The sequence below is a fragment of the Dipodomys merriami genome, unplaced genomic scaffold (genome assembly GCF_024711535.1).
Source record: "Dipodomys merriami isolate MVZ:Mamm:240054 unplaced genomic scaffold, mDipMer1.0.p SCAF_102, whole genome shotgun sequence".
NCBI lineage: Eukaryota > Metazoa > Chordata > Mammalia > Rodentia > Heteromyidae > Dipodomys > Dipodomys merriami.
Window position 1 is genome coordinate 2788293 of NW_027202294.1, and position 15029 is coordinate 2803321.

The 15029-nt window shown below is 50.4% G+C and overlaps 1 protein-coding gene across 3 annotated transcripts; it reads left to right on the forward strand.

Annotated features, from left to right (window-relative positions):
• The first annotated feature begins 4 nt into the window (after positions 1-4).
• Poll (DNA polymerase lambda) lies at positions 5-13081 on the forward strand. Of its 3 annotated transcripts, none has more exons than XM_069994928.1 (9): positions 5-74; positions 817-958; positions 2436-2730; positions 3049-3211; positions 3575-3892; positions 5865-6038; positions 6851-6979; positions 9357-9525; positions 9882-13081. In XM_069994928.1, the coding sequence occupies exons 2-9, from the start codon at positions 844-846 to the stop codon at positions 10241-10243; spliced, it is 1725 nt and encodes a 574-aa protein (XP_069851029.1). In that variant the 5' UTR covers positions 5-74; positions 817-843; the 3' UTR covers positions 10244-13081. The 3 variants fall into 3 exon arrangements, with proteins under 3 accessions (XP_069851029.1, XP_069851027.1, XP_069851028.1); XM_069994926.1 differs by lacking the exon at positions 5-74 and adding an exon at positions 154-363; XM_069994927.1 differs by lacking the exon at positions 5-74 and adding an exon at positions 154-363 and having other exon boundaries at positions 9894-13081.
• The last annotated feature ends 1948 nt before the right edge of the window (positions 13082-15029 follow it).

The window sequence follows — 15029 nt, forward strand, 5'->3', positions numbered from 1 at the left end:
TGACCCGGAAGGTGTTCTGAGTATTTGCCTTTTCCCTCCTTGTGCTTCGTCCATTCTCATTGGCTCCCCCCTCGGTAAGTGGTCTGTCGCTCGTCGCCGGGTTCCGGCTTTAGGTTGACCCACTCAGTGCTGTGTTGACCCTGCGGACCCTTCCCATGTTAAGAGCTCTGGAATCCCAACCCTGGTCCCCAGATGGCAATCCTTGGCCCCCGCTGTCGGCGGGTGCACCACACCTGCCCGGCTCTTCACCCCAGCTGGGAGGCTGAGACTCCCGAGTCGCCCCACACCTGCGGCGGCCGAGCCCCATCTCCCCGCAGCTGCAGGGCTCAGCACCCCATACCCAGAGGCCCACGACCAGAGCAGGTGCAGGGCTCTCCCACAGCCCCCCAAGACCCCCCTCCAAGGTTTCCTCTGCCGGAGTTGGTTGCGGTGGCTAAAGAAAGATGATGTGGGTTTCTAAGCAGGAACCTCCAGTCTCCTCTCCTTTGGACGTAGTTGTAAATGTAGCTCCATTTCCTAGCTTGCCATCTTTCTGACAAAGTTCCTCAGACTCTTCCGAGACTCACCAAAAGAAAGATACTGTTTCCTATTCCTCAGAGGGATCCCTAGCCTCACCTTTCCCTCACTGTCTAAAATATTCTTTAAAAGGTTGTTGGGTGTACAGCTAGCCTTAAATCACCAGTTTAACTGGGTTTCCACCGACCCCCAGGGAACTGGCCTGCATTGCTCAGGGCCTGTATTTACATAGGCTAAAAGGTCCAGGGGCCTCACTTGGGGATTTTGGAGTGACATCTGTCCTGACCATCCTTTAAACAGAAAGGCAAGGATTCACCCCATACTTCGATGGACCCCAGGGGCATCTTAAAAGCATTTCCCAAACGAAAGAAGATCCAGGCCCATCCAGCATCAAAAGAACTTGCAAAGATTCCCAAGAGGGAAGAGGGAAAAGAAGCAGGAGGTAGGCTGTCATACCTTCAGAACTCTGACATAGTTGAACCCTCGACCTTTCTGTTGTTCAGCCTTTAATTGTTACTGTCCAGAATCCAGAAATGAAGCAGACACTGGCAATGCAGATCTCTTTGTACCTACCTGCCTTGTCTTTTTTTTTTTTTTTTTTTTTTTGTCGTGGGGCTTGAACTCAGGCCCTGGGTGCTGTCCCTGAGTTCCTTTTGCTCAAAACTACTGCTCTACCACTTGAGCACTAGTCTTTTTCTGAGTAGTTTATTGGAAATATGATTCTCTTAGCCTTTACTGCCTGGGCTGACTTTGAACCATGATCATCAGGTCTTAGCCTCCTGAGTAGCTAGGATTACAGGTGAGTGCTACTGGAACCAGCTTCCAGCCTAGTCTTGACAGGCTACTTGCTGTGTTATCTTTTTCTGAAGATCCCTTCAATCGGAAAACACTCCTTGGTCTCACACCTAGTCAGAAATAACCAGTAAAATTGTTTTCAGGAGACTTCCCTAAGGGCAAATTCCCCTTGAGTACTCAGACCTGTTAACAGTTGTTTTACTGGTAAATTGCTAAGTAGATTGCAGCAGCTTTGTGAGTTGGGAGGAAGGGAGGATCATATCTGCTAGACAGTGAGTGCAAGAAATGTGTGTTATTTTATTGGAAAAGTAAATGGTAAAAAAAATGTAAAACAAGGAGAGAAAAGGTATTCATTTACTCATTCAACATGTGTGTGTGTGTGTGTGTGTGTGTGTGTGTGTGTGTGTGTGTGTGTGTGTTATCTATAATATGCTAGACACATTGTAGGGTAGCTTACAACAGGGAATAGAACATACAAAAATCCTTACTCCTCGCTGGGCGCTGGTGGTTCTTGCCTGTAATCCTAACTACTCAGGAGGCTGAGATCTGGGAATCGGTTCAAAGCCAGCCCAGGCAGGAAAGACCATGAGACTCTTATCTCCAATAAACTACTCAGAAAACCAGAAGTGGTACTGTGACTCAAGTGGTAGAGCTCTAGCCTTGAGCTAAAGAGCTGAGGGACAGCGCCCAGGCCCAGAATTCAAGCCCCGTGACCAAAAAAAAAAAAAAATTCCTTACTCTTGCCCGGTGCCAGTGGCTCACACCTGTAATCCTAGCTATTCAGGAGGCTGAGATCTGAGGGTTGTAGTTCAAAGCCAGACTAGGCAGGAAAGTCCATGCATGAGATTCTTATCTCCAATAAACTGCTCAAAAAAGGTGGAAGTGCACTGTAGCTCAAGTGGTAGAGAGCTAGCCTTGAGCAAAAGAAGCTCTAGGACAGCTCACAGGCCCAGAACCTGTAAAAAAAAAAAAAAAAAAAAAAATTTAAATCCTTACTCCTAACATTCAAGTGTATGTATACTTGTGGTAAAATCTCCCAAAGTCAGCCTGTCTGGAAGACAAGAAAATGTTTATTTTGATTATATATCAGTTATGGCAATAAGATTTGGATGTCCCTTTCACAGAGTGGTTAAGTTCCATACGGGCCCATATTTTGCCCACTGGCATTGGACGAGCCCGGGCAGAACTCTTTGAGAAGCAGATTGTCCAGCATGGTGGCCAGATATGTCCTGCCGAGACCCCAGGGATCACTCACATTGTGGTGGATGAAGGCATGGACTGTGAGCGGGCTCTTCGCCTACTCAGACTACCTCTGCTGCCTTCGGGTGTCCAGCTGGTGAAGTCAGCCTGGCTGAGCCTGTGCCTGCAAGAGAAGAGGCTGGTGGCCACTGCTGGATTCAGCATCCCCGTCCCTCACAGGTGGGCTGCTCCCAAGTCTTTTCTCAAAAATGTTCTGGTAGCATCTTTTTTAAGAACAAATTTTATTGTTATTATAAAGCTGCATATAGTGGGGTTATAGTTCCCCAAGTCAGGTAAAGGTGACATTTCTTTTTTGGACGCTATCATTCCTTCCCTCACTCCCTCCCAATGTTTCCCTCTGGTAGCATCTTGAGTCTCTTCTTGAGTTATTCAAAATAACTTACTTTTCTGGGTTTTTTTTGACACATTGGGAAGTGAGGAGAGAAGGATTGGGGTCAGAGATAGGGTGAGTGTCTTCACCTCCTGTCATTCCCCTAGGTTCCTGGACCAGCCACAGCCCAGCAAAACGGACCAACACACTTCTGCTCCTCCTGGGACCCATGACATTCTGCCTAGGACAGCCCTAACTCCTCCCCCTCTTCCCACCAGAGCTGTCTCTCCTATCCAAAAGGCAGAAGAGGCATCCAGAACCCAAGCCCAGGTCAGGAGCCTCCCTATGTGGAAATTTGATAACAGAAATGGCGAGGAGCCAGTGGTTATTCAAAAATTCCTAGGCTCTTGACACAGAAGGGCTGTCTTGATTATGAAGCCATTTAGCTCTTCCCAACACATCACTCCTAAGCTGTGTCCGCCTCCCACCACTGGGGATCCTAAGGCTGGGCACTAGGGAAAGCCACTTGGAATTAGCCCCATACTTAAAAAGACCCAAGCCCAATACAAAGGCCCAATCTCAACCTTGAATCTGAGTAACAGACACCCCATCAACACAACCCCCACTTTTGAGGCGTTCTTCTCACAGAGGACAAGAAGTTTTTGCCTTTTTTTCTCCTCTCACTATGTCAAGCCCAGCTCAGATGATGAATCCAGTGATGGGGAAGGGCCACAGGTTAGTGCGGCTGATCTGGAAGCCTTGATCAGCGGGCACTACCCTACTACCCCTGAGGAAGATGCTGGTCCTGGCCCAGCCCTGGAGTCCTTGGATAAGTGGGTGTGCGCACAGCCCTCGAGCCAGAAGGCAACCAACCACAACCTGCACATCACAGAGAAGTTGGAAGTGCTGGCCAAAGCCTACAATGTCCAGGGAGACAAGTGGAGGGCTCTGGGCTATGCCAAGGCCATCAATGCCCTCAAGAGCTTCCACAAGCCTGTCAGCTCCTACCAGGTACTCTGGGAATAACGGGGACACATCTCTGTACCAGCCAGGGGTTTAGTGGAGGCACCAGTCAACAGTGGGCATCAGATTTAGTGGTCAATATCTTATGATGTCTGGGATTTGCACAAACACAACAAAATGGGAAACTGTTGAAAGCAAATCAGCAACATCTAGGTAATTGAAGTTAGATGATGACAGCTTAGGGGTCCATAATACTGTTCTATTTCTGAGTTTTTTACATAATGAAAAGTTTAAAGCCTGTTGTGGTGCCACATAGCAGTAATCCTAGCACTCAGGAGGATGAGGCAGGAGGATCATAAATTTCTAGCCAGCCTTAGCTACTCAGTGAAACACTATCTGAACAAAACAAGGGCCAGGGATGTAGCTGTGTAGGAGAACTCTTGCCTGGGTTCCAACCTCAGTACTGAAAAACAAACATATATTTTTAAAAAATTTATCCAGGTGCAGGTGGCTCAAACCTAGCTACTCAGAAGGATTAAGGATTAAGATTTTAGGGCTGGGAAGGTGGCTCAGTGGCAGAGCGCTTGCCTTGCATGCCTGAGGCCCTGGGTTCAATTCCTCAGCACCACATAAGCAAAAAGAAAAATACCGGAAGTGGTGCTGTGGCTCAAGTGGTAGAGGGCTAGCCTTGAGCTGAAGAGCTGAGGGATAGCGCCCAGGCCCAGAGATCAGGCCCCACTACCGGACCAAAAAAAAAAAAAAGGATTAAGATTTTAGGCCAGCCTGAGCAGAAAAATCCTCGGACTCTCTATCCAAAATTACCAGCAAAAAGCAAGTTTGGTGATGTGGTTCAAGTGGTAGAGCACCAGTCTAACAAACCAAGCAAGCTTGAGGCTCTGAGTTCAAATCCCTGTACTGAAAAAAAATTTTTAAACAAAAATTTAGACTCTGGGACTAGGTATGTGGCTTAGTGGCAGAGTGCTTGCCTAGCATTCATGAAGCCTTGGGTTTGATTCCTCAGTGCCACATAAACAGAAAAGGCCAGAAGTAGTACTGTGGCTCAAATGGTAGAGTGCTATCCTTGAGCAAAAGAAGCTCAAGGATAGTGTCCAGGCCCTGAGTTCAGGTCTCAGGACTGGCCAAAAAAAAAAAAATTTAGACTCTGGAGCCCAAGTTACTTAAATTCTGAGCATCAGTTTCCCCATAAATAAAAAGGAATTAACACTAAGATCCCTTTACATGCCCCTGTGAGGATGAAATGAACTTAGTCTCTGTCGCACAGAACCTACATACAGTAAACTGTCAGTCAATGTCACTCTCTCTGGTACAGTGATAAGGGTAGTGGTGGTGGTGGTGAAGGTACTGCCCCTGAGTTTTATTGCTCAAAGTTAGTGCTCTACCACTTGAGCCACAGCTCCACTTCTGTTTTTGTTTTTGTTTTTGGTAGTTTATTAGAGATAAGACACAGACTTTTCTGCCCAGGCTGGCTTTAAACCACAATCTTCAAATCTCAACTTCCTGAGTAGCCAAGATTACAGGGGTGAGCCATCAGTGCCTGGCTATTCCCTACTTCTTCTCTCTCTCTCTTTTTTTTTTTTTTTTTGCCAGTTCTGGGCTTGAACTCAGGGCCTGGGCACTGTCCCTGAGCTGCTGCTTTTGCTCAAGGCTGGCACTCTACCGCCTGAGCCACAGCGCCACTTCCAGCTTTTTCTGTGTATGTGGTACTGAGGAATCGAACCCAGGGCTTCATGCATGCTAGGCAAGCACTCTACCACTGAGCCACATTCCCAGCCCTACTCCCTACTTCTTATTATTGGTTTCTGCCCTTCCAGGAATCAAAAGACAGGTTGCCTAGCATAGCATGTTTTCTATCTAAACTTCCCTTTACCTGCGCCTGAGCTCTACACAGACACACAGTTGTTAGGCTGGCTTTCAGACAGATATTTGCTGAAGGAGTAAGCTTCTATCCTCTTCCCAACCTCTCATTCCTCTTCCTCACCTCTGCTGCCTCTTCTCTTAGGAGGCCTGCAGCATTCCTGGAATTGGCAAGCGCATGGCTGAGAAGATTATGGAGATCCTGGAAAGTGGACATCTGCGAAAGCTGGACCATATCAGTGAGAGTGTGCCTGTCTTGGAGCTCTTCTCCAACATCTGGGGAGCTGGGACCAAGACTGCCCAGATGTGGTACCAACAGGTTCCTAGTCCAGCTGCTGTTTTAGTATTGTTATGTCTCAGAGCCTCTGCTCCCATAGCTCCTTCCTCTCGGTATCGGGGTGACCTAAGTACTGTTTCTACCTTATTCTCTGATGAGAATGAACCAGACTATAATAAGAAAATTACTTTTCACCAGGGCTCATATACAGACCCCTCTTACCTCCCAGAGTAGCCCTATGACTTGGTATCCTTGAAGAATAGTCAGTAGCAGGCTGGTGCTATTGACTCACACTTGTAATCCTAGCTACTCAAGAGGCTGAGATGTGAAGATTATAGTTCAAAACTAGCCTATGCAAGAAAGTCTGTGAGATTCTTACCTCCAGTTAACAACCAAAAAAGCCAGAAGTAGGCTGTGACTCAAGTGATAGAGCATTTGCAAGTGAGAAAGCTAAGAGACAGTGCTCAGGTCCTGAGGTCAAGCCCCAGGTAACATGCCTCTCTGACACACACAAACACGAAGAATAGTTAGGAACAAGAAGAGTGTTTCTCTGTCCAGAAAGTACCTTCTGTCTGAGCCCAGGTCCTGGGATATATGTCTTTCTAGCAGTGCCCAGAATCATATGGGGAGCTTAATAATAGTGAAGAAGCTAGACCTACTGACAAATCAGAGTCAGGAGCCAGTGTTTCTAGATTTTGGCTTGTCCTCCATAACCCCACCTTTCCTAGGTCCCTTTCTGGGGTGAGATGTGTAGACCTTAGTCTGTTGACAGATGCCCCTAGAGTCAGCTCATTCGTGCCACCTTATCAGTCTTGGACCCTCATAGCCTCCTCTCTGGCTGCTTTGTTTTCCAGGGCTTCCGGAGCCTAGAAGACATCCGAAGCCTGGCCTCCCTGACTGCCCAGCAAGCCATCGGCCTAAAGCATTATGATGACTTCCTAGAGCGCATGCCCAGGGAGGAGGCTGCAGAGATTGAGCAGATGGTAAGCAGGTATCCCAGAGAAGTGAGGAGAGCCAGGCCCTGCTATAAGGTTCTGGATAGAAGCCAAAAATCCCTGGTACCTCAGCCGGGGAGCTTCACAGATAGAGGAAGCTGTGGGTCACTAGAGGCTGGAGAAAGAACAAGTTACAACTGAAGCTGCAGGCCCAGAGGAGGGCTGGTAGCTGTGTTGCTTTGGGGGGGGGGGGGTTTCAACACTGGCCCTCTGGATGGGAGTTCCCAGTGTCAGAGAGCTGGAGTGCTGGGTAAAGCTAGCCTAGAATAAAGGGGGCCAGTTTCCTAAGTACTGGGTTTGGAAATTTGAATAAGCTTAGGTGAGGGCAGAGGTTTGTAATGCTTTTTGATTTATAGACTTCTTTAAGAACCTGATGAAAACTGTTCACTCTCCTGTACAGTGAACAAATATGCCACACACAGCTTGTCAGGTTAGGTTGCTGTTAGACTAGGAGTACAGAGCCCATAGGCTTAGTTGTAGGATTTGCAGAAGTTTCTATCAAGATTGAGTAAAGGTTAACCCTTCGTTACGTTAGGAGAAGTGTTTCCTTTTTACAGGTTGCTGTTAAAATTTGTAGTTGTCGCCAGGCACTGGTGGCTCACGCCTGTAACCCTAGTGACTCCAGAGGCTGAGATCTGAGGATTGTGGTTCAAAGCCAGCCTGGGCAAGAAAGTCTGTGAGACTCTTATCTCCACTTAACCACCAAAAAAACAAGTGGAAGTGGAGGAGCTGTGGCTTAAGTGGTAGAATACTAGCCTTGAGCAAAAAGAGCTCAGGGCCAGTGCGTAGGTCCTGAGTTCTAGCCCCAGGATTGGCACCAAAAAAATAATAATTAAAAAAATAGAATTTGTAGCTGGCCAAGGTAAGGTTTGGGTTAGAGCTGGGTTAGAGATTGTTTATATAGTCTACAGTAGAGGGAGTCAGGGTACATAGGACTAGATGTTCAGCTGGAATCAGGATTAAGGGCTGGTGTTCTGGTAAGGTTCTTTCACTGTAGCTGAAAAGGACTTAATAGGAAGACTTTAGAGACACTGGCCTAATTTAGCTGAAGCAGCCTCCAGCCCCATTTCAGGTCTTGAAACTATGAAACCAGAGCTGGATGGACAGCCAGGCCCCTTTGTCCTCCCATCACCAGGCCATGGTGCTAGGGATGACACTGTCACTCAGCCACGGTCTCCAGGCACAGAGAATGTCCGGGCCAGCCTCCAGCCCTCACCCATCAGAACAGAAGAGGCTTCCCACCTGTCACCCCCCTTCATGCTTCCATATAGGGTTCCAGTTTTAGGGGGTTTGATGGGATTACTCATCTGGACCTCCTCCTCCCATTCTCCTTGGAGGCCCCTAGAAGGGCTTGAGGGGATTAGCAGAGGCTTCTGCCTGTCATGGGAATTGAGGTGTCCTGGTGGTGGGTATCCAGGGCCCTAGAGATCTGGTTGTCCTGGGGTGGAGGCGGGGATACATCTACATACGAAAGAGTGCAAACTAATGGGCTTATTGCTCCTCAGTGAGGGAGAATCCCTGAACTGACAGTCTCCCAGCTCTGCTCCTCCTGCAGGAGGGATATGATATGGGCCTAGGCTCAGATCTGCCCCTCTGCTTCCTTTCTTGACCCTCCCACAGATGCAGTTAGATTTCTGTGCTCCATTTTCTCCCAGGCCTGGGCCCAGGGCTTGCTGCCAGCCACCTGCTCAGGCCTCAAGCCCCATCTCATGTACTCTGCCTTTAGTTCTAAACCCATAGACAGGTGGAGCTGCCAGGACCTGGCCCCTTGTTTTTAGTGGTGTTTCACAGACCTGGACACATGGGTATAGGTTGGGGCCAGGCCAAGAGACTGTGTCCCAGCCGTTCTTAAAGCAGTACAAAGGTGAATGCCCTCCCACAGGGGCAGAACCTAGGTCTTCAGTCTCTCCTCCCTCTAGCCCCTGCAGTAGAGGCTGCTTCTTCTCTGATCCTGTGGGGCCAAGAGAGAGCAGTGGTCCCTGGCGTGGCCTTTAGACTGGTAGCAGGCATGAAGATTGTCTTGTGTTTTTTGTTGTTGTTGTTGTTTGCTTGTTTGTTTGTTTGCCAGTCCTAGGACTTGAACTCAGGACCTACCCACTGTCTCTGAGCTTCTTTTGTTCAAGGCTAGCACTCTACCACTTGAGCCACAGTGCCACTTCTGGCCTTTTCAGTTTATGTGGTACTCAGGAATCGAACCCAGAGCTTCATGCATGCTATGCAAGCACTCTACCACTAAGCCACCTTCCCAGCCCTGGAGATGGTCTTATAATAGAGTGAGGGTGCCATGATCAGGGAAGGTACTCTCACAGGGAAGACAGTCTAGTGGGCTCTAACTCCATAGCTGCTCACCCATGTCCTTTCCTAGGTCCGGCTCTCAGCTCAGGCTTTCAACTCCGGGCTGCTGTGTGTGGCATGTGGCTCATACCGACGGGGGAAAGGGACCTGTGGCGATGTGGACGTGCTCATCACTCACCCAGATGGCCGGTCCCACCGGGGCATCTTCAGCCCTCTCCTCGACCGCCTTCGACAGCAAGGTATGCACTCCATCACTGGGGGAGTGGATAGACGGGAGTGGAGGGGTAGCCACAGGAAGGCACAGTTAAGCTCAGTGTTCAAGGCGAACTTGACAAGAATTCCATTTCACCAGGTAACGAGTCCTCAGGGACATGACACTGAGCCCTATAGCACCTACAGGCTGAAGGTCTCATCCCTGTGACGCTAGCAGAGATAGGCCAAATTATTATCCACATCTCATAAATTAGGAGATGGGCCCAGAGGCGGCAACAGTCTCTGCTCAGACACAAATCCAGGTAGAAGGCAGGAGATCAGGAGGGTAGGCGATCCCGTGCCTGGCTCCATATCTTCCCTGCCATCCCCTGTGTTGGGCCAGGGTTCCTCACAGATGACTTGGTGAGCCAGGAGGAGAATGGCCAGCAGCAGAAGTACCTGGGCGTGTGCCGTCTCCCAGGGCCAGGGCGGCGGCACCGACGACTGGACATCATCGTCGTGCCCCACAGCGAGTTCGCCTGCGCTCTGCTGTACTTCACTGGCTCTGCCCACTTCAACCGCTCCATGAGGGCTCTGGCCAAGACCAAGGGCATGAGCCTATCAGAGCACGCCCTCAGCACAGCTGTGGTCCGGAATACTCAAGGCTCCAAGGTGTGTGGCCAAGTACTGCCCACGCCCACCGAGAAGGAGGTCTTCCGACTCTTAGGCCTACCCTATAGAGAACCGGCTGAGCGAGACTGGTGACCCATGATGGTTGGAGTTCGGGGGGGCTCCGCTGAACTGACCATGTAGTACCCCTTTGGCTTCAGCTGGCTGAACCCCTCTATCTCAACCACCTGCTGTCTTCAGTGAGCCTAAGCCCAGGGCTCTGAGCCTGGTCCCCTGGGCCTGCCTAGCACTCTCCCAGACAGAAACAGGCTGCTGCTCTCCACAGGGCCCCCTGCCCCATGTAAGTTGGAACAGATGGCTGGTGTGAAGCCAGCTTCCTGTGCCGAGGGCTCAGGATCCCCGTTCCTGCCCTGAGAAAGCTCTAACTGCTAGAAATGGGATAGAGGGCTGCTGGGGGGAGAGGGATGCAGCTGCGGGCCCTGCATTATCTAAGACCCTTCCAAGAAGAATGAGCCATCCCACATGGAGTCCCTCCACCACTTCCTGACAGCTGGAGCTGCTAGGAAAGGTGCATCAGGCTCCCAAGGACAGCTTCTGAAGTCCTAAGGGCCCAGTAAAGTGCATTTGATATCCAGCCTTCCCTGTGTCTGTGAGCTCCTGCAGCCCTGTGGCCTCCCTCTGCCCAGGCAGTTAGGAGATGAGGGTGGACAGCAGAGCCCAGAAGTGCTGCACTAACTCCCTAGCCAGGCCTAGTCTAGAGAGCTCCTGAACTCAGAATGGGCTCTGGGGTAGCTGGTTGTAAAGAGGGAAAATCAGTCGGGCATGAGGAGCTTTGCTGCCTACCTGTCAGCATCTCTTGTGGGCCCTGCCCAAGACCTACGTAGTTGTAAGTCATGAACAAAGGTGACAAGATTTGGAGGAAATGGTGGGAGGTGTACAACTGGTGGGGATGGAGCAGTCCTGGAGGCTGCCAGGAGCAGAGGAAGGGTAGAGTAGCAGGAAATGGCCTACTTGAAAGGTGTTAGATGCTCTATTTGGGGATAATTAAGGACTGATTTTAGAAGAATGTTGGGAATTAGGAATGCCAGCCAAGTAGAAGCTTGAAAATGAATCCACAGGATTAGGTTTGGTGGAACAAATGAGGGCCAGTCCACAGGTAGGCCAAGCAGATGTTCTGAGTTTGGACCTTGTAGGATGGGGGATTGATGGGGTTAGGGGTCTGGAAGGAGATAATGAGAGATGTGATCTCAGAGGCAGGAGAAGGCTGTCTGGGAGGATCCTGGTAAGGTCCTGTGTTGTGGAATGTTTTGAGGTAGAATATGTGGGGAGTTTAGGCCCAAAGATGGGATCTAATCTCCAAGGTGGCAGATGCAGGGTGAGAGAGAGAGAGAGAGAGAGAGAGAGAGAGAGAGAGAGAGAGAGAGAGAGAGTGTGTGAGTGTATGTGGAGTTTTGTGATCCTTTTATCTACAGAGTCCCAGAGCTGGTCTTTGCCTCCCTTGTGTCTTTGTGTCAGTCTTGGGATCCAGCTGGGCTTAGTGGGCCACACCGTTAAGCCCAAATACTTAGGAAACTGAAGCAGACGATCACAAGTTCAAGGCTAACCTGGCTACATAGTTAGATCCTGTCTCAAAAAAAAAAAAAAAAAACAAAAATAGAAGCCTGGAGTGGGCCTCTAACTCAAGCCTAGATCCCCTGACATCTGTTGATGGGGTCTAGAGCACCACTCTGCAGCTCAGTAATGACCTGAAAGGTGTCCTTTTCCAAGGCCCTAAGCCCTTATAAGGAGCATGTCTCTCTGTAGGCCTGTTCCCAGGGAGACCCAGGCTGTCTGGCTTGGACGGGTGACTTCCTAGGCTCTATAGCTATTAGGGGTTCCCTTGGGCTTCCATAGCTGGGAGCAGGAAGGGATGCTGGACACTGGGTCAAGTATGACCTCTTATACACAGTTCCCAGAACACTGGGAGTGATAGAGCTCTCTGAAATCAAGAGTCTATCTCCATGTTGATACCCTTCCCATATGCTTTAACCCCTTGCTCCAGAAGACTCAGAACTTGAGGTGCCCTCAAACCATACAGACTGCTGACCCACCTCCTGACAGGGGTGACAAGAAATCCTGGGCTGGCGAATGCCTCCACCCTCCAGGAACCCAGGTGGGGGTGATGTCCTGGCTGTGTGGTGTTATCAGGAGCCAGGAGAGCCATGAAGGTGGACAAGCTCAGAGTCTCGGGAAAGGCTATAGTGTGAGCACAAGGGAAGGTCTTGGGAGTCCAAACTAAGTAGTAGGTGTTGTCAAGTTTTTCCAACCACCTAAGAACCTGAGCCTGGCTCTGGTGAGCTCAGCACTCATCCTGCCAGAAAGGGAGAGTAATTTCAGAGCCCTGGGAGGAAGCGTGTGCTGTCTAGCAACCCAGCTTCCCACAGACCTACCTTGCAGTCATCTCTGGTTTTGATAGGGAAGAAAGGGACCCTACAAATCTGCCTCCAGCCTCAATTAGACCACACATGAGGTAGGAAGAGTAATGGCCCTTAAAGAGACCCATAACGGTATTCCTCGAGCCGGTGGATGTGCTCTTCCTTGACTAGCAGATAAGGTTAAGCTTTCTGAGATGAGGCCCCAAATAAAAAGTCCTTAGGAGTGGAGAACCTGTCCCCATTAAGAGAAATGTGCGCATGGCTGGAGAGTCAGAGAGATGCAATGTTCCTGGTGTCAGTGTGGAATGGGAACCACCAGCCTAGAATGTGTATGATCTAGAGAAGCTGGTGAAGGTGTCTCTAGAATTCTTCCAGATTCTCTTCTAGATCCTCCAGAAATGACACCACCTTGCCAACAGCCATTCTTCCCAGTAAAACCCTATCTATGTGTTTCCAACCAGTAGAAGTGTGACATAACTAGTCTATGTTGTCTTAAGCCATTAAGTTTGTGGCCGTTTGTTCCTGTGATAATGCCGCATGCAGAGCCGGGGCAGGGGGTGGGGTGTGTGTGTGTGTGTGTGTGTGTGTGTGTGTGTGTGTGTGTGTGTGTGTGTGTGTGTGTGTGTGTGTGTGTGTGTAGTGGGCTGGGGACGGTGGGTGGGGTGTGTGTGTGTGTGTGTGTGTGTGTGTGTGTGTGTGTGTGTGTGTGTGTGTAGTGGGCTGGGGACGGTGGGTGTGCAGTACAGTGAGGTGGAAATCCTCTGATGTACCTTTCTTTGATTGGTCATGGGGCCTGATGGTTTATTGGAGCTAAGAGTCTCACAGACTTTCCTGCCCAGGCTGGCTTTGAACCATGATCCTCAGATCTTAGCCTCATGTGTAGCTAGGATTACAGGCATGAGCCACCGATGCCCGGCTAAAAGAAGCCTCTTGAACCTGAGCCTCAGCCCTCTGCACCTTCTGCATTGGCTGCCTCAGTTGCCCAGGACTCAAGTCCTCTCTGGGCTATCCTGCCCTGGCCTGCCAAGCTTGGCAACCTCGCCTTTACCCAGAGCCTGAGATGATGACGTGGATCATGGCCATCTCTTGCTATGAAAGGCAAACAGGATAGACCAAACTTGGCCTGTTGGGTTCTAGGTACACATGGGGAGCAGCGAGGGGCAGTGGGACAGGGGCCTCCCACCAGCACCCACAGTGGGCATTGCAATGTGAGCCAGCCCAGCCGTATCCCATCCCATAGTTCCAAGGGTTGAACTGCCCCAGCCTAGGCTGGGCTGCTAAGCTCAAGACCTCCAGTGTGGATATGGCAGATAGATTTCCAGAATCCTTGAGCTGCTGGGAAGTCCTGCTTCTGAAGACCCCTGGGCCCAGAGGTGAGAAAGCTCTAAGCATGCGTCTGGGGGATGAATCAGAGCCAGGCAAGGAGGGCCACTACCGCTGCTTGTGTGACTGAAGCCAGTGGTGGCACCTCTGTCTGCAGGCCGTGGGCTTGGCCTTACTAAGCAGGTCCAAAGCCCCGGACATAGTGCACCTCCTGTAACCTGCCAGCTCAGCGCGTCTGTCCACACGCACCCCTCAGGTTGGCAGCACTGTGTGTTTGTAGGTGCCCCTGGGTATGTGTCCATGTGGTCATTGTCTGTTTACCTAATATCCACTCCCGGCCCTGTGTTTGTGTGTTTGAGACTGTACCCGAGTATGACCGTGGCTGCACATCCAAGGCCTCTGGGGATAGCCCCTGTGTCCTGAAGGTCTCAAGTCCTGAAGGCTGAAGAGGATCCCTGGTGGTGTCAGCCAGGGACTGTGGAAGGTAGTGGCACCCTAGCTGGGCTCCGGGCTCTGGGTCCTCGTGTCCATGGAGGAGGCCGCAGGGCGGACCGCCTGCGTCAGCCTTGAGCGGCCATCAATAGCGCGCGGTTAATTAATTTGATGGGAACAGCAGGGACCGCCGTTTGCATTTAGTGAAGTTCCAGGAACTTCCAACCTCATCTTCATAATTGGCCTCATAAATTGTAAGAAAGAGAGAGATCAGCAAAGCGGGAGGGAGGAGGGGCCGCCCGTCCGTCCTTATTTAATTTTATTGCTGAAATTCATCTTTTTAGCCTCCTCCGCCTGAATCGGCTCTCCCTGCCGGATTTGCCTAATCATGATAAATTAATATTCATTTCCCTGCCTCTTACCCAGCTCCCGCGCTTGGATGGAGTTGGGGAGGGTCTCCTTCCAGCCCCTCTTCTAAGCCTTGGTGGGAGCCTGCTGGGGTAGGAGCGCACCACCACACAGCTTGTGTGCAGCGCTGAAAATGGCCCCTGGGAAGGACAGGTGGGATCCTAGGAGAAACATGGGACTGTGCTCCATCTTTGTGTGGGGAGTGGGGGCTCAGAAATCGATGGGGACTGTCACAGGGCCCAGGGCACTAAACCTGCCCGTGCAGACCTGGGTAGGAAGGGCAAGAAGAGCTGAGAAGGCCTTCTGAAGACCCAGAGGCTGAAATGGGAGTTGATAGCATGAGC